General features: G+C 41.2%; 1 protein-coding gene across 2 annotated transcripts in view; it reads right to left on the reverse strand.

Annotated features, from left to right (window-relative positions):
* The window catches only part of LOC118400256 (apoptosis-stimulating of p53 protein 2-like), a 58,662-nt gene that overhangs the window by 24,982 nt on the left and 9,202 nt on the right, over positions 1 to 24,478 (reverse strand). Inside the window, exons 2-9 of one of the 2 annotated variants that reach the window (XM_035796931.2) lie at positions 14,190 to 14,337; positions 9,760 to 9,873; positions 6,836 to 6,906; positions 6,207 to 6,308; positions 4,185 to 4,344; positions 3,869 to 4,050; positions 2,416 to 2,580; positions 2,134 to 2,175 (exon numbers count right to left, since the gene is read on the reverse strand). In XM_035796931.2, the coding sequence (XP_035652824.1) occupies positions 2,134 to 2,175; positions 2,416 to 2,580; positions 3,869 to 4,050; positions 4,185 to 4,344; positions 6,207 to 6,308; positions 6,836 to 6,906; positions 9,760 to 9,873; positions 14,190 to 14,337 (984 nt within the window). The remainder of the gene's footprint in view (positions 1 to 2,133; positions 2,176 to 2,415; positions 2,581 to 3,868; positions 4,051 to 4,184; positions 4,345 to 6,206; positions 6,309 to 6,835; positions 6,907 to 9,759; positions 9,874 to 14,189; positions 14,338 to 24,478) is intronic. The other variant, XM_035796940.2, reaches the window with a different exon arrangement.

The raw sequence follows: 24,478 nt of genomic DNA on the forward strand, positions 1-24,478 counted from the left end.
GATTTCTTTGTCACTGGCCTACACACACACAACACTCAATAATGTGGAATTGTGTTTTATGACATTTTTACAACTAAATTAAAAATGAAAAGCTGAAATGTCAACCCTTTGTTAAGGCAAGCCTAAATATGTTCAGGGGTAAAAATGTGCTTAACAAGTCACATAATAAGTTGTGTGTGCAATAATAGTGTTTAACATAAATGTTGAATGACTACCTTATCTGTACCCCACACATACAATTATCTGTAAGGTCACTCAGTCATGCAATGAATTCAACCACAAAATACCAGGGAGGGTACCTACAGTATTGGTCGATGGATAAAAAAACAAACAGATATTGAATATCCCTTTGAGCAAAGTGAAGTTATTAATTACACTTGGGTTGGTGTATCAATACACCCAGTCACTAAAAAGATACAGGTGTACTTCCTAACTCAGTTGCCGGAGAGGAAGGAAACCGCTCAGGGATTTCACCAGTTTATAGGCTGTGATTGGAGAAAACTGAGGATGGATCAACAACATTGTGGTTACAAAGTGTTATGTTAGGGGCAAATCCAATACAACACATTACTGAGTTACACTCTCCATACTTTCAAGTATGGTGGTGGCTGCATCATGTTATGGGTATGCTTGTAATTGTTAAGGACTGGGGAATGTTTCAGGATTAAAAAAAAAAAGAATGGAAGTTAAGCACAGGCAAAATCCTAGAGGAAACCTGGTTCAGTCTGCTCACCATCTGACACTAGTAGATTAATTCACCTTTCAGCAGGACAATAACCTAAAACAAAAGATCAAATCTACAATAGAGTTGTTTACAAAAACTTAACTTAGACTTAAATCTACAAGAAAATCTAAGACCTGAAAATGATGGTCAAGCAATGATCAAAAACCAATGGCAGAGCTTGAATAATTTTCAGAGGAATAAATGGGCAAATGTTGCACCTTCCAGGTGTGGAAAGCTCCTTAAGACTTACCCAGAAATACTCACAGCTGTAATCGCTGCAAAGGGTGCTTCAACAAAGTATTGACTCAGGGGTGTGAATACTTATGTAAAGTAGATATTTCTATATTTCATTTTCAATACATTTGCCAACATTTCTAAAAACATTTGTTCAGTTTGTAGTTATGGAGTATTGTGCGTAGATGGGTAAAAAAAATATATATATTTAATTAATTTTGAATTCAGGTTCTAACAACAAAATGTGGAATAAGTCAAGGGGTATGAATACTTTTTGAAGGCACTGTACATCTAGACTCCCCACATTAAGTTAGTTTGATTGAGATACAACATGATAGAGTTAAAGGAGGAAGGTAAAGGGTGTTGGCTATTCATTTGACAGTGGTTTTGTTTCTCTATTAAAATATCATTGATCGAGGATAGATTTTGTAAATTGCCCACCACATGAAACATGTAAAATCATAATAAATCATGCCTGGAATTTACTAACACAATTTAAGAATTTGAGTGCCTGAGCAAATCATCCACAACCACTCTGAGTTTCTATTTGACGTGTTCTAGTACACTAATAGCTACAGCAAATCTCCTGTGTCCAGACAATTTCCTCACAAAATCTTTCAAAGACAGATTAAAAAGTTCCATGTTTACATAGATTAAAAGGTGCAGTGGAAACCACAGGAGTCAAAAACAATTCAGAGGAAGAGGGGCAGAGAGATACCAGGCAGTGATACCATCTCCTCTGGCATTCCTGTCTGTCTGCCTGCCTAAGCTCTAGTCTCCTCCCCTCTCCTGGAGTTGTTTTTGCCAAGTTGGGCTGAAGAGATGGAATGTTAAATGTAAACTGAGATAGAACAATCAAACCCGTGACAAGGATCAAAACAATGATTCATTCCATGCCATTCATGTCCTTCAATCCTGATCTTTGGGAGCCACCGGGGTGCAGGCTTTTGCTCCAGCCAAGCACTAAAATATCTTAATCAGGTGTTAGTACTGGGCTGGGAAAAGCATCTCCCCACAATGTGGGTCCCAGGGACGAGGGTTGAAGAACGCTGAATAGAGAGAGATTGAAAAAGTGAACTGTGGAAGGAGATATCTGATTGTATTTCAGTCCTGTGGGTCAGTGATTTGTTTGTCAGTGCAGAAAGGCAACAAGAGACAGGTTTGAGGCGTCTTACTTTTTTGATAGAGGCCGGCTCTGAGGGCCAGGGCATCTGGGGCTTTCAGAGGTAAACAAAATACAGTTGTGTTTATACTCTGCAGCCCCAAGGGGGCGCTCAGGTTATCAATTTTGATAGGGTGTGCTTCACGATAAACATTTCCATTTCTTTCACAAAGTCTTGAGATGTCAAAGTAGTAGTTCTGCACTCATCTGTGCGCATGTGTGTGTGCGACTGCACATGTGTTTGTGCGTGTACAGTATGTGTGCATGTACACTATGTGCGTGTGTGTACACTCACAGGCAGGTTCTCTTTCTGCTGCAGAGCGGCCTTCTTCTTCCAGAGGCGGTCTCGTAGCTCACTGACCCTTTTGTCCATAGAGGCCACCTCCAGGTTGCGCTTGTTCAGACTCTCTCTCTGATGCTGCAGCTTTGAGTTCTGCTCCTGGTTCAGCTTGTTACGCAGCTAGAGGGGACAAGAGATGACATGTCAGAGAGCTGAACTAGGATGGAGGACAGGGTAGAGGACATACAGTGTGCCATCAGAAGTATTCATACACCTTGACTTATTCCACATTTTGTTGTGTTACAGTCTGAATTAAAAAATGGCTAAAATGTATTTTGTTTCTCACCCATCTACACCCAATACCACATAATGACAAAGTGAAACATGTTTTTAGAAATGTTAGCAAATTGACTGAAAAATAAATACAGAAATATATGATTTAGTTGGTTGCTGATCATTGCTAGACACCAATTTTCAAGTCTAGCCATAGATTTTCAAGCCGTTTTAGGTCAAAACTTGTCACTAGGCCACTCAGGAACATTCAATGTCGTCTTGGTAAGCAACTCCAGTGTATATTTGGGATTGTGATTTAGGCTTTCCTTCTGAAAGGTGAATTTGTTTCCCAGTGTTTGTTGGAAGGTAGACTGAGCTAGGTTTTTAGGAAGGACGCCTGTATGTTTGTAGTGACTGAGTGTATTGATACAGCATCCAAAGTGTAATTAATAACGTCACCATGCTCAAATGGATATTCAATGTCTGCTTTTTTTTGTTTTGTTTTACCCATTTCCCAATAGGTGCTCTTCTCTGCGAGGCATTGGAAACCTCCCTGGTCCGTGTTTGAAATGCACTGCTTGAATGAGGGACCTTACAGATAATTGTATGTGTGGAGTATAGAGATGAGGTAGTCATTCAAATATCATGTTAAACACTCTTATTGCACAAAGAGTGAGTCCATGCAACTTATGTGATTTGTTAAGCAAATTATTACTCTTAAACTTATTTAGGCTTGCCATAACAAAGGGGTTGAATACTTATTAACTCAAGACATTTCAGCTAATTTTTAATTCATTTGTAAACATTTCGAAAAACATTATTCCACTTTGACATCATGGGGTACTGTGTGTAGGCCAGTGACCAAAAAAGAAAATAATAATCGCAATTTAATTTAAAATTCAGGCTGTAAAATAGCAAAATGTCAAAAAAGTCAAGGGGTGTGAATACTTTCTGAAGGCACTGTATGAGGCTATGAACCAGTGGTTCTGATGGCTCAGTTGATTAGTTAGGGCATGGTAGTTCAGGGTTTGAGTCCCACACAAGCCACATACAAAATGTACGTGATTTGAAATCAGACCTGGGCTAAATAGCCCACATATGTAAAACCCTTTCTAACAACTGAGCTCCTGGGATTTAGTTCAAGTACAATTGAATTTTCAATTGTCCCTCATCTGCAAACTCCAATCATACACACCTGTAGCTCCTTGTAGAGGAGGTCCAGTTCAGCCACAGAGCTCTGGTTGTCGTGGAAGGAGTCCATCTTGCCGTTCTTGAGCATCTCCAGCTGTCTGCTGAGCTCCTCCACCTTGGACACAGCCACCACCAGCTCCTTCTGCTTCTGTTGGAACAGACTGTTCATCTGCTCTATCTCCTCCACTAAAGACGAGAGAGGAGAGGTTAGAACCAATCGATCAGTCAGTCATCCTACACAAATCCACCAATCAATTCACCGCTCAATCAATCCAAACAACAACCAATCCCTTGCCCATTCATAGCAGCATTGTGCTCACCTAGCTTGCCGTTGCTGAGGCGTTTTTGCTCCACCTGGCCCTTGAGGGCCCGGACCTTCTTCAGCCTGGTCTCCTGGTTCTCCACATTCTCCTTGAGACGCTGCAACTTCTCCTGCTCGGAAGCTTGCTGCTGCTGCCTCATGTAGCGCAGACGCTGCTCCTAAAGACAGGAGGAGTAGAGAGGAGAGATTGCTTTATTACAGTGTTTTTGCTGCCTCTGCTGTGGCTTCAGGTAGCAGACACTGCACCTGTGGAGGGGAGAGTAAGAGAAAAGAAAGAGGATGGTTACGGAGGCCTGTAGTTTTATAAACCATAGCAGCTGCTCTTACACCTTCCCCGAACAAAGTCATGTTTTTACTTCATCATTTAATTGACAGCCTACTATATAATTGTACATGTATGTACATTTTGGTGTACCTATGACCTGTTTTCATACAGTACCTGTCATTGGATATAATTGAACATTTTAATATCACTACAGTCAATGTTTAACAATGAACTACTCATTGTGCCATAAACGTGACATGTATTTCCTGAGAAAGGTCATATTTTAAAACAGTAGTGTATTTTCCAGCAAGGCATGTTAACTTGGCCGCTCTCCTGGTTAATCAAATCAAATCTATATTTATTCTTGCAGCACATTTCAGGCATGCAATGCAGTAAGGCATGAATGAGATTCAGAAAATAGTAAAAAATAAAGAAAAACCCTTGAATGAGTAGGTGTGTCCGAACGTTTGACTGGTGCTGTACATGCCAACTTGCTCTCTCAGAATAGCATAACGGACCTGCAACTTTGTCTTTCTTCACTTCACAGTAACATGTTGGATAAATTCCATAGAGCTCAAAAGATTCATACGTTCAATGGCCTTGGAGTCAGTCTCTTTGTCAACATGAATATTCAAATTACTCAAGACAATGACTTTGCCATAATTCTTAAGGACAATAGACAATAGTTCAGATACATCAGTAAAGAAAGTGGGTTAGTGCCTTGGCGGCCTATACAGGGTGATGGCCAGTACTGGTGGCTGACATTTAAACAGTAAAACATGATGCTTAAAACACCCAAAGTTGCCAAACGAAATGTCCTTACAGCGGAGAGCATTAGTAAAAATAGAGGCTGACCCCACACCTTTTTCTGTTAGAATATGAAAAGCTGTAGTCCGGGGGGTAAGATTCAATAAGAGCAGCACAACAGTCTGATGACAGCCATGTTTCAGTGAGACACATGCAATAAACTTTGCTCAGTAATGGAGGTCATTCACAAGAAAAGGTTTTAGTTGTGATTGCTCTAACATTTAAAAGTGGCATATTCATTTATTAATGTTACAACCACGTTTTCTGACAGTCTCCAATCTATCAAAATGCTAGGAGATTACAGTTTTTATAAACTCACTCAGACCCCCAAGCCATAAGACTGCTAAATAGTAAAATAATTGTTACCCAAACTATCTGCACTGACCCAACGCACACTCACTAGACTACTGTATATGCTGTATACACACAATACACACACACACACACACACACACACACACACACACACACTTTTCCTGTTTGTTACCTTCTCCATCACTCCACCTGCTCAAGGCCATCCCATGAACCAGATGCTTCATCAAAAGGGTTATCTTGCAATCTCTTCCTATTCCTTAAAAAATATTCTCCCTGATGACTCCCCTTCTCAACTTTTCTCCATCACTTTGTCCTCGTCTTTAATAGTCCCCTCCCTCTCTCACCCAATCTCTGTTTTTAAATCTCTCCATTTATTTCCATCACTTTACCCACCCTCTTTCACTTTCTCTTGCTCTCCGCATCTCCCTCTTTCATCTGACCCCCCTTGCTCTCTCTTGGTTTCCTTCTTCATCCATGTTTCATTAGCCCCTTTCCACCCCCCTCTTTCTTTCCACCCCCCTCTCTTTCTTTCTACCCCCCTCTCTTTCTTTCTACCCCCCTCTCTTTCTTTCTACCCCCCTCTCTTTCTTTCTACCCTCCCTCTCTTTCTTTCTACCCTCCCTCCCTTGTTACCTTGGAGGCGAGGAGTTGTTGCTGTGCATCTATCTGCTGCTGCTGTCTGGCAGCCATTTCCTGCAGCTCAGCCAGAGTCATGTCCATCCGTGGGGCCGGCACCTGCACAACAGACAGAGAGTCAGTTACACACGCCAACGCGCGCACACACACACACACACGAGAGTTGGTAATGTAAGACAAACACTGAATAGTCTACGTACAAACACCCTCTCTCTCTCTCACTCCAAACCAAGAGAAATATGTGTTTTGCATCTGTCAGGACAGGCCTGAAGCCAAGTAGAACAAGTACAGTCTCTGCATGTGGGTAAATAGCACAAGCTCAAATATAGGGATTTATTTTTGCGTGATTGGTGACACAGGAGTAACCAAACCGGTTGTTCTCGCTCCTTGTCTTTGGAAGCTATAGCTGTTACAGGTTCAAAAGTCTGAAACTAACACCAGCATACCAAGAGCAGGGAGAGGAAATGGTCAAACATAGCCCAGGCCAACGAATCATAGGATAGGAAATGTACATGTACACTGTAACTGTATACAACTGTATACTGCACACGGTGAGTGACTGAATGAAAAACTGTTTTAAAAAGGTCTCCAAGTGTTTGTCTAAAGTCAATGGTTTCTGAACTCACCCCGTTCTCCATCCGTCTATCTGAGGGGCTCTTCACTCCATTCCTCTTTGAGTCTGATCCTCGGGAGCCACCTGAAACACACCAAAACCTCAGTCAAAGACACTCGGAGAGAAGAGTAAAGTAGCAGAAGTTTTTTGGGGGACTGGAAACATTAAAAAGCCACCAAGTCTGCTTAGGAAACTATGAGAAACTCTTGCAAAGTGTTCGTTGGAATTAAAACTGAAAAGCGACTGCTCGCTCAGATACCATACACTGACACACGTTCTGCAAAAGGTTCCTTCAGCTGGAGAGTAGGGTTCACAAGGAGGTTACACAAATACAGACTGGCCAGCATTAGCAACGAGCTAAACCACTCAGCCAGCACAATGAGATCAGTGTCGCCAGAGACAGGTCATAATCTCCAAATTTACTACAGCACTCTGGGTTTCTGAGGAGCTGCTCGTGGAGTCAGAATGTGTGTAGGTGCACATGCGTAGCGTATTTGTGTGGTTGGGGAGGTTTTAGGGGGCCAATGAACCTGATCTAATCCCTTGAGCACCGGCCCAAGATAAAGCCTTTACCAAGTAACTTAAATAAAACATTTGGACAACCTCTGTTACAATCATGGGCTATGCCTGGGGACTACTCTGGGGCAAAATAATACACTAAAACTAACTCTGGACAAATAATTAGCCTACAAGGTAATGATATCACATTGGCAAATTAACTTAATAGGCTACTTAGTTAACTTAATGGAGCAAATAGCCATCTCTTTTGGTAGCTAGCTCAGCTCATTTTATGAGAAAGAAGAAAGGAGATGGGAGAAAAAAAAAGGCTACGCCCTCTCTATAGGAGAGAACAAAATGCTTAGTTAGCGGATTGTATCACAAGGCTAACTAACAAGGCTAACGAACTCTATCGGAAAGAACGCAATGTGAGCCAAATACGAAGACATGGCCTAAGTACAAACAAGCTAACAGTGTGGGGGAAAAAAAGAACAGGCTAAAATGTCAAGAAAGGAAAACAGCCATCTAATCCCAGAGCCGGATCCAAGCTGTGAGGGGTCAAGGGCTTAGTAGTTACGCAACAAGGGGCTGAGAGGATCCCCACCACCAGAGGACTAACTCATTTATAGAGATGTGATTTGAACACCCCTTCACAATGACAGCCCTGGAGCATTAGGTCAATGAAGGCTTGTCTGGTATTTGAAGACTTGTAATAGCAATCGGTAGGCATATGTGGATCAAGGGGGTCTTAGGCTTCTGTTGTACAATCCATGTCTTGTGGGGAGGGAGTTTCTACTTTCTAACAACTTGTCACGTAATTGATAAGAGGGCTGTGTCTTTACACAGTCTCGTTTGTTTATGAACATTTGTATATACAGTACAAGTCAAAAGTTTGGACACACCTACTTATTCAAGGGTTTCTTTATTTTTACTATTTTATACATTATAGAATAATAGTGAAGACATTAAAACAACACATATAGTAACAAAAGAAAAAGTGTTCAACAAATATATTTTACATTCTTCAAAGTAGCCACCCTTTGCCTTGACAGTTTTGCACACTCTTGGCATTCTCTCAACCAGCTTTACCTGGAATGCTTTTCCAACAGTCTTGAAGGAGTTATATGCTGAGCACTTGGCTGCTTTTCTTTCACTCTGCGCTCTAACTCATCCCAAACCATCTCAATTGAGTTGAGGTCGGGTGATTGTGGAGGCCAGGTCATCTGATGCAGCACTCCATCACTCTCGTTCTTGGTCAAATAGCCCTTACACAGCCTGGAGGTGTGTTGGGGCATTGTCCTGTTGAAAAACAAAATAATAGTCCGACTAAGCGCAAACCAGATGGGATGCCGTATCGCTGTTGAATGCTGTTGTAGCCAAGCCATGTGTGCCTTGAATTCTAAATAAATCACTGACAGTGTCACCAGCAAAGCACCACTACACTATCACACCTTCTTCTCCATGCTTCACGGTAGGAACCACACATGCAGAGATCATCCGTTCACCTACTCTGCGTCTCACAAAGACATGGCGGTTGAAGCCAAACTTATCAGATCAAAGGACAGATTTCCACCGGTCTAATGTCCATTGCTCATGTTTCTTCGCCCAAGCAAGTCTCCTGTTCTTACTCATGTCCTTTAGTAGTGGTTACTTTGAAGCAATTTGACCATGAAGCCCTGATTCACACAGTCTCCTCTGAACAGTTGATGTTGAGATGTGTCTTTTACTTGAACTCTGAAGCATTTATTTGGGCTGCAATTTCTGAGCCTGGTAACTCTAATGAACTTCTCCTTTGCAGCAGAGGTAACTCTGGATCTTCCTTTCCTGTGGCGGTCCTCATGAGAGCCAGTTTCAACACAGCACTTAATGCTTTTTGCATCAAGATTGACTGACCTTCATGTCTTAAAGTAATGATGGACTTTCATTTCTCTTCTCTTACTTGAGCTGTTCTTGCCATAACATGGACTTGGTCTATTGCCAAATAGGTCTATCTTCTCTATACCACCCCTACCATGTCACAACACAACTGAGTGTCTCAAACGCATTAAGAAGGAAATAAATTCCACAAATTAACAAGGCACACCTGCTAATTGAAAAACATTCTAGGTGACTACATCATCAAGCTGGTTGAGAGAATGCCAAGCGTGTGCAAAGCTGTCATCAAGGCAAAGGGTGGCTACGTTGAAGGATCTCAAACATAAAATATATTTTGATTTAACACTTTTTTTTGGTTACTACATGATTCCATATGTGTTATTTAATCGTATTGATGTCTTCACTATAATTATACAATGCAGAAAATAGTTATAAAAATATATATTTAAAAAACCTTGCATGAGTAGGTGTGTCCAAACTTTTGACTGGTACTGTATGTGTGGTGTGTGGCATGCTTTTGTTCTTCTGTATCCATCTCATCCTGTTAGGTGGTTGGGAACTAACCTGATTCTCTGCTGGGCGCTCGGTCATGACGCAGGAAGAAGCGCACCTCTGCCCTGTGCTGTCCCCAGCGCTGAAGCACGTCCAGCATCCGCTCCCCATCTCCTACAGGTCGCTCTGATGGGGGAGTGGAGGTGGGGAAGAGAAGAAGGGGTTAGACTAGAGAACACACACACACACACACACACACACACACACACACACACACACACACACACACACACACAGGTTTAGGATGTTACGGAATCAAGTTATTGTTTCCCCAAGCACCACTAAACCATAACAAATCATTGCATCCCACCAAGATTTGGAAATAATGACATGGGCACCTCCTATAAAATTAAAATAAATAAAAAAGTTTAAACCCACTATCATCCCCAAAAAAGATCTGTGTTTAATTCTAACCCTGCCTAGCAGTATCGATGTGTTTTATGTCGTTGATTTAAAGTGACAAGAGTAGAAAAAATGTACACGCATGCGACTGCCAATCCAGCATCCATACATTGGACAAACATACATCTATAAATGTTAGTAATTTAGTCTCAAAAGAAAAGCAGTCAATGTGTGTCGTATGACAGGTGCCGTGTGGTTTGTGAATCCGATCAGACCACACTGACTGACTGGGGGAGGCTAGTCTACATTTTGAGGATATGCATTTAAATCAAGACTTAAGTAGCAAAGCTGGAAATTGTGTTTATTTTTTATACATTGGATAAAAGTAGAGACTCAGAGATAGAAAATGGAACAATGATGAAAGGCAAATTAAGAAAACAGGAGCTGCGTACTGAACATGAAAACCAACCAACCAATACTGCCTGAAGACTGAGGCTACTGAGGGCTAAATAAAAGGGGAAGTAATCAAGGTACAGATGAAGTCCAGGTGTGCATAATGATGGTTGCCAGGTGGGAGTAATGTGGGTTGCATATTTTGACGCCAATAAACCCATCCGTCTGAACATGAATTTAGTATATGTCTATCTAGCAAACCAGGCAACAAAATGCAACTTTCTAAGCAATGTTTTGGTTTGTTTCTAGCTTGTTAGCTACCTAGCAAAATGTTAAGTTAGCAGGCTAGCCAGTTCAAATAATGACCATATTATATAGCTGACAACGTCTTAACTTCAGCTCATTTGTATTCATTGTTACAGGAAAATAACCTCACAACAAGATCATTATTTACAAGTTGATAGCAAGCAAATGACAGAAAATAGCTAACGGGTGTGATCATGATGAAATAAAAGCAGGGCATTCTCCCGGAGAATTTTAGAACTTGGCCTAAGGTGGTATCCTAATTTGAATTTTGGTGCAGGTCATGTAGTTCTTCACATTACCATCTCTGGTAAACACACACTATATCAACTAAAATCTAAATGCATTTGTCACAGGATACAGAAGGTGTAAACGGTACAGTGAAATGTTACCTTGCATAGTGGAGTATTTTGTTTAGACATGTAGAAATTCAAATGGCCCCGAGATACAAATAATAGTACTACACAGATCATACATGTAACTTTAGCTAGCGAGCCAGCTAGGTCATGTTAACTAGGTAGCTGACAGTAGGCTTTAACTTGATGGAAACGACTTTCGGACAAAATTAGAGAAACTTATATCTGAAAATGTAGCTAACTAGACTCAATTACCCATAACCATGGATGAACTCTTCTCCCTCTCTGTCACGGATGCCATGGTTGTCCTTAGTTTGAAGATGTAATCCGGAGACAGGTGTTTTATACAACTGCCTTCGTGTGTTCCCTTTGACTCCCTCCACATATTTGCAATCAAACGCCAGAATGTTCTCCATCTCCTTAGCTATCATACTCTGTTTCCACCGGGCATTTCACTGATTTCAAAACTGTCCTCCAGAAAGTGGAGAGCAACACTTTTGTAGTTAATTGTGAGATCTTAAAAATAAGCTGTGTTAGAAAGGATTACCTACACATAGAGTAGCCCTTTGTTATTAGGCAGAAGCGTGCTACATAGCAGACCAATCCGAACTCATCTCTCGGCATGTCCAGCCCATCCATTATCTCTACCAAGCATGGCTAGTGGGAAGGTTCCTGACTTTTACAGTGGCTAAATCAACTAGGCAAATAAATGTAACAACTGTATTCGTATTTACAGATGGCATACACGTTTCTTATTAACTTCTTATGGCTGCAGGGGCAGAATTGAGTAGCTTGGATGAAAAGTGCCCAGAGGTGCCCAGAGCAAACGGCCTGCTCCTCAGTCCCAGTTGCTAATATATGCATATTATTAGTATTGGATAGAAAACACTCTGATGTTTCTAAAACTGTTTGAATGATGTCTGTGAGTATAACAGAACTCATATGACAGGCAAAAACCTGAGAAGAAATCCAAACAGGAAGTGGGAAATCTGAGGTTGGTCAATTTTCAACCCAGCCCCGATTGAATACACAGTGGGATATTGGTTATGTTGCACTTCCTAAGGCTTCCACTAGATGTCAACCATCTTTAGAAACTGGTTTGAGGATTCTACTGTGAAGTGGGACCAAATGAGAGAGGAATCAGTCAGGTCTGCCATGAGCTGACCATGCTCTGACCATGTGCGTTCACATGAGGGAGCTCTGTTCCATTGCACTTCTGAAGACAATGTAATTCTCCGGTTGGAACATTATTGATGTTTTATGTTGAAAACATTTAAAGATTGATTCCATACATCGTCTGACATGTTTCTACGGACAGGAACGGAACTTTTTGACATTTTGTCTTTAACTAGGAACGCGCTTCATGACTTTGGATTTGTTTACCAAACGTGCTAACAAAAGTAGCTCTTTGGACATAAATGATAGACATTATCGAACTAAATCAAACATTTAATGTGGAACTGGGATTCCTGGGAGTGCATTCTGATGAAAATCACCAAGATTAAGGGAATATTTATTATGTTATTTCTGATTTCTGTTGACTCCAACATGGCGGATAATTGTTTGTTTTTTTCTGAGCGCCGTCTCAGATTATTGCATGGTTTGCTTTTTCCGTAAAGTTTTTTTGAAATCTGACACAGCGGTTGCATTATGGAGAGGTATATCTATATTTCAATGTCTAAAAATTGTATTTTCATCAACATTTATAATGAGTATTTCTGTAAATGATGTGGCTCTCTGCAAAATCACTGGATGTTTTTGGAACTAGTGAACGTAACGCGCCAATGTATGCTGAGATTTGTTTTACATAAATATGAACTTTATCAAACAAAACATACATGTATTGTGTAACATGAAGCCCTATGAGTGTCATCTGATGAAGACCATCAAAGGTTAGTGATTCATTTTCTCTCTATTTGTGCTTTATGTGACTCCTCTCTTTGGCTGGAAAAATGGCTGTTTGTCATATCGATCCCGTTAACGGGATTCCATTCATAAGACGTTTTAAGGCAGTTCCCGTTCCAGAAGGCATTTCTACAAAAAAACGCATTCTGATAAAAAAAAAAACATGTTTATATTCAAATGCCTCTCCAGTGAAGTAGTGACATGTGACATACGCCTAGCTTCCTGAAACGAGTCACAATTTCACTTCATGTCCCAGAGAGGTGGTACCTCAGGGAAGGACAAAGATACATTGTTGATGCTTTCAGCTGAGCTGGTTCTGATCCAACAGGCCTATTAGTCAACCACTCCAACCTTTAACACCCTCATCCATCCTCTCTTCATTATACAGAAGTACTAATCACATAGTTGATTATTGCACCAATGTAGTTAGAATGTTCCAACCACATCGATCATGTTGTCACTCTTAACAAAAAAATGACAGTCAAATAATCAGGTCATTACACACTAGGGTAGGGCAGTATCCAGATTGTCATACCATTTCTGTATCATACCGGGGCATACGGTATTCCCGGAATTGCACACAATGTGTGCTAATGTTTTTGACAAATAAAACCATTTAGGCAACAGGGATCTTGATCCAGGAGGTGTTTGAATGTCTCTGCTGTAACCAATAAGCTTGATCTTGACATCTAGCCACTCAGCTAGCAAGTTAGCAAACCAAATAATTTCTGGAAAAAAAAACCAGTACAAACAGTATATCTTCCAAGCCTAGAACGCACAGACAGTTTCACATCAGTGCAGACTGTTTTTTTAGGGAATAACACACCCAGCTTATTAGCAACAGAGACACAGACAAAGTTGAGCTCTTCAGTAGACACATCAAGTCTGGCCAGTTGGCACACAGTCAACACACCGCTCTTCTTTGTGTGCTTTCCAAAATAGTATTTTGTCTCAAAACTCTCCCTATTTATGTTTCATACGCTCTTGAAGTTTGATTAGAAGATTAGCCTAGATGCGTTTTCCTCAAGTAATCACTAGATCATAGGTATTGTTACTGGTCCAGGTTCCTTATTTCACAGGCCTCTACAGGTGTTAGTTGTCAGATTGACAGGCATCTGCAGGTGTAAAGGGGAGAATGCTCACCAGATCCGCGCCACATCTCAGCCAGGTGGCATTCTGTCTCTCCGGGCTCCTTACACAGCTCCACCACGTCCCGGCACAGAGTATCCGGGGTAACGGGCACCTCGGTAAAATGCTGGTCATTGTTACTGAGGTACACTGTCAAGAACATCTGGGGAGCAGAGAGAGACAAAGACAGGATATTAACATGAGGACATCCTTTAAAAAGAGATTCCCAGTATTTTTGTATCGTTTTTAGCCAGTAGTTCTGAAAGTAGCGCTCACAAACCAAAATAATGGAAAAACAATTAAATTACGGATAATTAGTATATTGAAAGCAGGGGCTTCCACACAGGTGTGGTTCTTGAATTAATTTAGCAAATAACATCCCATCATGCTTAGGCTCATGTATACAATTTCTGGGCAGGCCATCTTAATAATAATCTGAGATATCTACTGCAGCCCTCATCCTCCACGTACAAAACCCGTTCTGCCAGTCACATTCTGCTAAATGTCCTCAAAGCACACACATCCCGAGTCGCTCGTCTTTTCAGTACGCTGCAGCTAGCGACTGGAACGAGCTGCAACTAACACTCAAACTGGACAGTTCTCTCTTAATCTCTTCATTCAAAGACTCAATCATGGACACTCTAACTGACAGTTGTGGTTGCTTTGCGTGATGTATTGTCTACCTTCTTTCTCTTTGTGCTGCTGTCTGTGCCCAACAATGTTTGTACCCTGTTGTGTTGCTACCATGCTGTTTTGTCATGTGTTGCTGACTTGCTATGTTGTTGTCTAAGGTCTCTCTTGTTGTGATGTGTGTTTTGTCATATATATATATATTTTTTTTTTATCTAGAGGCCTTTTCCTTTTGTTAGGCAGTCATTGTAAATAAGAATTTGTTATAAACTGACTTGCCTACTTAAATAAATTTAAAAAAAAATATATATATATATATATAAATAATGGATTGGCTTTATATAGCATCTTTCTACCTACTGAGGTACTAAAAGTGCTTAAACATTGTAATTTTGACCATTATTTTGGCTTCCATGGCTATGCTCCCATAGGATGACAATTCCCAGATCCACAGGGCAAGAGTGGTCACTGAATGGTTTGAAAACGATGTCAACCATATGCCATGGCTGTCTCAGGTAACAAATGTAAACCCAATTGTATGCTTATGGCAGAATCTAGAGCGGTGCTGGAGATAGTATTTCCACCACCACCAACAAAACACCAACTTTTGGAATATCCCGTGGCAGAATGGCATCGTATCCCTCCAATAAAATTCCAGACACTTGTAGAATCTATGCCAATGTGTTTTTAAGCTGTTCTGGCTCGTGGTGTCCCAACGCCCTACTAAACATACTTTAAATTGGTGTTTCCTTTATTTTGGCAGTTACCTGTGTGAGCGCGCACACACACAGTGCAAGTCAAAAGTTTGGACACACCTGCTCATTCAAGGGTTTTTCTTTATTTTTACTATTTTCTACATTGTAGGATAATAGTGATGACATCAAAACTATGAAATACCACATATGGAATCATGTAGTAACCAAAAAAGTATTAAACAAAATATTTTTAAAATGTGAGATTCTTCAAAGTAGCCACCCTTTTCCTTGATGACAGCTTTTCACACTCTTGGCATTCTCTCAACCAGCTTCACCTGGAATGCTTTTCCAACAGTCTTGAAGGAGTTTCCACATATGCTGAGCACTTGTTGGCTGCTTTTCTTTCACTCTGCAGTCCAACTCCTCCCAAACCATCTCAAATGGGTCGATGTTGGGTGATTGTGGAGACTAGATAATCTGATGCAGCACTCCATCACTCTCATTCTTGGTCAAATAGCCCTTACACAACCTGGAGGTGTGTTGGGGCATTGTCCTGTTGAAAAACAAATGATAGCCCCACTAAGTGCCAACTAGACAGGATGGCGTATCGCTGCAGAATGCTGTGGTGGCCATGCTGGTTATGTATGCCTTGAATTCTAAATAAATCACTGAAACTGTCACCAGCAAAGCACCCCCACACCATCACACCTCCTTCTCCATGCTTTACGGTGGGAACCACACATGCGGAGATCATCCGTTCACCTACTCTGCGTCTCACAAAGACACGACGGTTGGGACCAAAAATCTAAAATTTGGACTCATCAGATCAATGGACAGATTTTCACTGGTCTAATGTCCATTGCTCATGTTTCTTGGCCCAAGCAAGTCTCTTCTTTTCATTGGTTTCCTTTAGTAGTGGTTTCTTTTCAGCAATTTGACCGTGAAGGCCTGATTCACATTGTCTCCTCTGAACAGTTGATGTTGAGATCTGTTTGCGACTTGAACTCTATGAAGCATTTATTTGGACTGCAATCTAAGGTGCAGTCAACTCTAATGAACTTACCCTCCTCCGCAGCAGGGGTAACTCTGGGTATTCCTTTCCTGTGGCGGTTCTCATGAGAACCAGTTTCATCATAGCGCTTGATGGTTTTTGCAACTGCACTTGAAGAAACTTTAAACCTTATTTTCCAGGATTGACTTTTTCCAGATTGACTGAATTTCATGTCTTAAAGTAATGGACTGTCATTTCTCTTTGCTTATTTGAGTTGTTCTTGCCATAATATGGACTTGGTCTTTTACCAAATAGGGCTATCTTCTGTATTCCACCTCTACCTTGTCACCGAATAACTGATTGGCACAAACACATTAAAAAGGAAAGAAATTCAACAAATTAACTTTTAACAAGGCACACCTGTTAATTGAAATGCATTCCAGGTGACTACCTCATGAAGCTGGGTGAGAATGTCAAGAGTGTAGAAAACTGTCATCAAGGCAAAGGGTGGCTACTTTGAAGAACCTCAAATATAAAATAGATTTAAATGTATTTAACACTTTTTTTGGTTACTACATGATTCCATGTGTTATTTCATATTTTTTATGTGTTCACTATTACTCTACAATGTAGAAAATAGTCAAACTAAAGAAAAATCCTTAAATGAGTAGGTGTGTCCATATAAACACACTGAAAATGTAAAAAACATTTGGTACACCTTCCTAATATTGAGTTGCACTCCCTTTTGGGTCTTACAACAGCCTACATTTGTCGGGGCATGGACTCTACAAGGTGTCAAAAGCATTCCAAAGGGATGCTGGCATATGTTGACTCCAATTCTTCCCACAGTTGTGTCAAGTTGGCTGGTGGACCATTCTTGAGACACATGGGACACTTGAGCGTGAAAAACCCAGAACTATTGCAGTTCTTGACACATTCAAACCAGTACACCTGACACCTACTACCATACCCCATTCAAAGGCACTTAAGTATTTTGTCTTGCCCATTCAACCTCTGAATGGGCACACATACACAATCCATCTCTCAATTGTCTCAAGGCTTTAAATTACAATCTTTAACCTGACTCCGCCATTTCATCTACATTGATTGAAGTGGATTTAACAGGTGATGTCAATAAGGGATCACAGCTTTCGCCTGGATAGTCTGTCAATTGATTGGCCATGATTTGGAAAGGCACACACCTGTCTATATAAGGTCCTACAGTTGACAGCTCCCATAAGAGCACAGATGTGACGCTTGGCATTCAGGCCAAATAGTTCAATGTTGGTTTCATCAGACCAGAGAATCGTGTTTTTAGGTGCCTTTTGGCAAACTCCAAGCAGGCAGTCATGTGCCTTTTACTGAAGAGTGGCTTCTGTCTGGTCCCTCTACCATAAAGGCCTGAGTGGTGGAATACTGCAGAGATGGTTGTCCTTCTGGAAGGTTCTCCCATCTCCACAGAGGAACTCTGGAGCTCTGTCAGAGTGACCATTGGGTTCTTCGTCAGTTTGCCCGGGCTGCCAGCTCTAAGAAGAGTCTTGGTGGTTCCAAACTACTTCCATTTAAGAGTGATGAGGCCATTGTGTTCTTGAGGACATTCAATGCTGCAGAAAAATGTTTTGGTACCCTCCCCTGATCTGTTCCTCAACACAATCATGTCTCAGAAACTCTAAGGACAATTCCTTCGACCTTGTGGCTTGGTTTTTGTTCTGACATAAACTGCCAACAGTGGGACCTTATATTGACAGTTGTGTGCCTTTCCAAATCATGTCCAATCAATTGAATTTACCACAAGTGGACTCCAAGTTGTAGAACAATCAAGGATAAACAATGGAAACAGGATGCACCTGAGCTCAATTGAGTCTCATAGCAAAGGGTCAGAATACTTATGTCAATACGGTATGATTTTTTATTTATTAGCATAAATTTCTAAATAACTTTTTGCTGTGTCATTATGGGGTATTGTGTGTAGAATGCTAGGGATAAAAATAAAAAAAATGAATAAGGGTGTAATGTAATAAAATGTGTAAAAGTCAAGGTCTGAATACTTTCCGAAGGCACAATGTTCAAAGGAGTGGGCTACACACGTCACTGCATCTCAATGGTCTAAAATGGGTTCCTGTCCTTGTGTGGCTTTATGTGAGAGCACCAGAACTGTTAGAGAAGATTGAAAAAAGGCATCAACTACATTCCATTCACTTATTCTGTCTTTTCAGAACACTGACATTGTCCTAACTAGGTAGCCATACTTCTAAGAGTCCATTCTAACCATAAATGTTCTCTCTTTTTAAATATGCAGGTGTAAGTCATCAAAAGCAACCGCCCAATACAAACAAATAAAATCACTGCTGATGATGCAGATAATCTAGGTGGTCCAGACCTAACCAGTAGCTTTGGTAAATTAGGACGCAAAAGTACACTTTATAAAACAATTAGGTAATAAACCATAGCTCATGCTTGGCTTACAACAGTAGGGTGATGGGGGGGGGGGTTGTAAATGAAAGGGTCACAGTGGTTTCAGTGATTCACGCCAACCCTACAAAGTACCACCCCAGATAAAGAGAAAGGGTTAACAATGACAGACAAATCTTTCACAAACGTCACCTAAAAGGGTAGCCCCCTGCCCTCATTAAGTTCCTCAACACTGAATAGTTTTTTAGTTGCTGTTGTTATTTTGTGCTGGTCCTAGATCTGTGCTTAAAGCTTATCCAAGATCTGTGCCAAATATCTGGGATCAGCCTTTGCTTAGAAGGGAAACCTCAACCTCGAGCCAGCACTCCACTTCTTTACATGTATTACACTACAACATCTGCTAAATGTGTGTATGTGACCAATAAAATTAGATTTTTGAACCACTGGACTACAGTGTGTGTGGATCATTCAAAAGCTCTAGGAGAGTAGAAGCTTCAGCTTTGTAGGAGGGCTTTGCCAGATTTGCTCTGCAAGGTTTCAAATAACAGTGACCCAGATACATGATCGTTTATGGCTGCTTGGTTGTTGTGTGGGGCAACAAATCATGTAAGACAACCATGGAGTTCCCTTTGACTCTTCAATGCAATAGATTAGCTCTTTTTTACAGGAGGGCTTTAAATCCCAGCAGGACAGGAAAAGTCACCCAGAAATCACTACAGGCAGCAGTTGACAACATCAGCTCGTGCAAAGAATGTAGGACATCCAGAGGACCCTGTTAATGTTAGGAGAGAGGGATAGGGAGGGGGGAGAGAGTGAAATGAGAGAGAGAGAGAGAATGAAAGAGTTGTGACATAAGGTAAAGCCCTCTGGGGCTCAGCACTAAAGTTAATGATCCAGACAGACCATGCCATTGCGCTCTCTTTCAGCCTACACTGGATGAGTTGGCACTTGGTGACTTCTCCTCCTGACCTTCATCCACCTCCCTCCATCTCTCCCTCCCTTTCACACAAAATACATTGTATGTAAAAAATACTTCTGAATATATCACGAGAGAGGAAGAGGAGATTAGAGAGGAGTGGTGCATACTAAAAATATACAGTACTGCATATTATAGCCAGTATATTACCCATTTGTTGCCAACAATTAGCACATACAGTTAACTTGCAAAATTAAAGGAAACACAAGTAAACGAGGGAGACAACATATATTGAAAGCAGGTGCTTCCACACAGTTGTGGTTCCTGAGTTAATTCAGCAAATAACATCCCATCATGCTTAGGGTCATGTATAGAAATGTCCAGTTACCCATTTTTTGGGCTACCATGGCTAGGATAGATCTGTGACTTTCAAAGAGGGGTCTCAAGGGTAGCCTAGTGGTTAGAGCATTGGACTAGTAACCGGAAGGTTGCAAGTTCAAATCCCCGAGCTGACAAGGTATAAATATGTTGTTCTGCCCCTGTTCCTAGGCCGTCATTGAAAGTAAGAATTTGTTCTCAACTGGCTTCCCTAGTTAAATAAAGGTATAAAAAAGGACCATAGGGGTTTAAAGGGTGTGTGTGTGTGTGTGTGTGTGTGTGTCTCAATCACCAGATCAACCAAATTGAACAGTTACGGGAGATTCTGGAGCAGCGCCTGAGACAGCACTTTCCACCACCATCAACAAAACACCAAATTATGGAGTTTCTCATGGGAGAATTGTGTCACATCCCTCCAATAGAGTTCCAGACACGATCATTTATGCCAAGGTACATTGAAGTTGCTTTGGCAGCTCGTGGTGGCCCAATGCCCTATTATGTCAAGTTGTTAGCATTTCCTGTCCTGATGAAACCATTTTCTATCACGGACATTCTCTCAGGTCAACTTGATCTATAATAATGTTGAAGTTAATAGAAACGCTAGAGCAGAACGGCAGAGTGGAAGTGCAGTAGAAAATTGCACTAAAGCGTGGAGAGTGGTGCTGAGACACTACCCCAGAGCTCATTAATATATGAATTAATGCCACAGCCGGAGAAATAAGCACAGGTCAATAAAAACCTAATGAGTCGATTAAGAAATAACAAAACAGGATAACAGCTGTTTAACAAAGCAGAGCAAAACATATAGACACTTTCACCCAAGCGAGAGTGCAGCAGCTACAGCATCACCGTAGATCTCCAGTAACACACAGGCCAAGGGTACCACGTGGCCTGAATGGAGATAAGACACGTCAGGGACAAACACCTGCACAGGTCAGCAATCAGGAGCAATGACTAAGATACAATAGTTATACACTATCAAAAACATAGCCTAGTATAATCAGCCCTGAAAGTGAAGGTTTAGTTTCAGTATCACAACCAAAAAAAAGGGAATTGAGGAATATGGGTGTATTCTAATAATGTCCTAAAAGAGTGTGCCCGCTGCCAGTCAAATTATAGATAGCAGGTGCACACAATATCCTGTTGTGACTAGACAGGCATGGGTCTGTCTGATGAAAGCCGCTGGTAGCAGAACAACATCAAACCCTGTCTATCTGTGATTCATTTTATGAAAGCACTTCTGAGAGCAGGAGAGCAGCCACAGCTGATGACACTACCGTACCCTCTCAACACACACACACACACACACACCTTGTAGAGTCATGATGACCTAGCCCAATGGGATTGAGGTATTGACTGCCCTGATCTGAGATCAGACTGGTCTACTCCCAATCCTAACGTTAACCATTAAGGCAGATTGCTGGGGGAACGGCTTATCAGTCCTTTCCAGTTGTTTAGGCATGCTTTCAGATCTACTGGGTTTAAAATAGCCAATTACAAGAAGTAGGACGAGGGCAGTGTGTGTGTCCCACTCAAACAGAATTAACACGTTACCTATGACATGTGGTGCTGCAAGAGAAATATGATTTGTGTAGGCTACACTGTCCCGCAAAATAAGGCTCAATACTACTGTATGTTATTCTCCTTTAGTACAAAGTCAATATCTATTTTGTTGAGTTACCATGAGAGAAGGTGAGGGGGGGGGGGGGGGGTATCAAAACTGTCCCCTTAGCAGTTTCCATTATCAGATCCCCAGGACTAAACATGAGGCAAAGTAAGAGCTATAGACTTCAATGTCAAAGTAACTAAAGGCCTGCTTAGAGAGCAAACATCAATACCACCGTGTGCACCAAGTCAGAGTTACCTACAACATGCTGCCAGGTCCCACACGCACATATGCAAGCGCACACAGTCTCTGTCCATTACATATATTCTGGGGTGATAAAGCGATCCAGCTAGGTCTTGTTGAGCGAGCCCCCTCTAAGGAAGTCAATAGACCGCATCAAGACAGGCTGCATCGCTCGGTGTGTGCATCTGTTTTTCCGTCCTCTCTGCAGAACTCTGGGCCTGAAGACTTGGCTCTGCTCCAGCTGGGCAGTCCTTCAAAATGAATTGCAAAATAATCTATACATTATTCCTTTTCATCTACTCATGGCAGAATACTCTGTGCATTAATCTTGTTCATCTACCTACACTAAAGGGGAAGACAGGTGAGAAAGTCATTGGTGAGAGCGGTAGCTAACAACTTGTGCTGTAGTCTGCAGTAGGCGACGTCACTCCCTACTTATATTCAGCATAACCTCCAGTCTCTGTCTGCACTGCACCATGTTTCCCTCCAAACTCCTCCTTTCATGGTCTCTCCATTCTGCATATTATATTGTGATGTAGAAGGCTCATAGTTGCCTCACGAGAGAAAAGAGAAATGGGATCCAAATTAAATCAGAATGAGCCAACGAACAAGAATGTTATTCTTCCCTATCCTAGACAAACTGTTTTTTTTATTTAGTTAACTAGGCAAAAGAGTTGAAAGGACAAGTGAACCTCCACGGGATCAGTTGAGCTAACGTGCACTAATGTAATTAGCATGACATTGTAAGTAACAGAAACGTTTCATGGACATGTCTTATATGGGCAGAAAGCTTAAATTCTTGTTTATCTAACTGCACTGTCCAATATACAGTAGCTCGTACAGTGAAACATTTCCATGTTATTGTTTGAGGAGAGTGCACAACAACACATGTCTCATGGCAACTGGTTTGATACATTCACCTCTGAAGGATAATAACATACTTACATACAGTAATCTTGCTCTGATTTGTCATCCTGAGGGTCCCAGAGATAAAATGTAGCAGAGTTTTGATAGATAAAATCAATTTTATGTTCAAATATAATAACTCGGTTCTACGGTTTGATTCCCTGCTGTCTCTGGCTCCACACCCACCACGCAGACATTCCTGGTAGTGTGTAAACTTACATCTTGTAAGTATTCACAAATGCCACGTTATATGTCAGCCTTTAAAAAAAAAAAATGGGTCACGACGCAGTGGGTCGCAAACCTGTTAATGGTGGGTCGCAACGTGTTACAATAAATGTATAATTATTTCATTAATTACTGGAATTGATTTTGGCCAAGTGCAACTGCACTCTGCTCCAGTGCGCTCTCTGCTTAGCAGCAGTGTCTCTGCTCAGCTTGGCAGCTGCGGGAGTGGGTGGAAGATGCCGGTGTGCTTCGGTTTACCACATCTTTTTTCTGCAGTTTTCTTCAGCAGCAGATGCGCTGTCAGCCACTGGCTTGTCATTCCCACTCGCCATCATGCAATGGACTCAAGTTATCCACAAGTTCTGACTGAGCTCAATTGTCATGAAACCTGTACATAGCCCACCTATAATTTAGCCCAAACAACTACCTCTTTCCCAACTGTATTTAATTTATTTTGCTCCTTTGCACCCCATTATTTTTATTTCTACTTTGCACATTCTTCCATTGCAAAACTACCATTCCAGTGTTTTAATTGCTATATTGTATTTACTTTGCCACCATGGCCTTTTTTGCCTTTACCTCCCTTATCTCACCTCATTTGCTTATATTGTATATAGACTTGTTTCTACTGTATTATTGACTGTATGTTTGTTTGCTCCATGTGTAACTCTGTGTCGTTGTATCTGTCGAACTGCTTTGCTTTATCTTGGCCAGGTCGCAATTGTAAATGAGAACTTGTTCTCAACTTGCCTACCTGGTTAAATAAAGGTGAAATAAATAAATAAATAAATAAATAAATAAAAACGCAAATACAGCGATGTGTTTCTCTTGGTTTAATACAAACTTTGAGAAATAACGAGGAGCGCCCACAATGTGTTTTGTACAGGGAAGTGCTTAGTAATGAGTCTCTCAAAACGAACAGATTAAAATGACAGGTCCTGACCAAACATCCACAGCATGACGGTAAACCCAGAGTTCTTTCAGAACAGGGCAGAATTCAGGAAACAGTGCTTCGACAGTGGAAAAGTAAATCAGCTGGCAAGGCATTTTTGTCATTTTGTAACAGGTGACGATAAGCAGAAGGGAGTACTATTTCTCATAGTAGTCGATGCGAGTTTATCTTTCAAACAATCCCCTTGTACACAACTAATAGCTAGCTACCTAACGTTATCCAAAGCAAGCTATCTAGCTACTGCTAGTGTTTCACTAAGTAACAGTACAGATGCAGATGGGAAAAAACTGTTGCTGTTAAAATACAAAATATTCATTTTTTTCTGAACTGGAATACACTGATTGACGCAA

This window comes from Oncorhynchus keta, chromosome 2 (genome assembly GCF_023373465.1).
Source record: "Oncorhynchus keta strain PuntledgeMale-10-30-2019 chromosome 2, Oket_V2, whole genome shotgun sequence".
In the NCBI taxonomy this organism is placed as follows: Eukaryota; Metazoa; Chordata; class Actinopteri; order Salmoniformes; family Salmonidae; genus Oncorhynchus; species Oncorhynchus keta.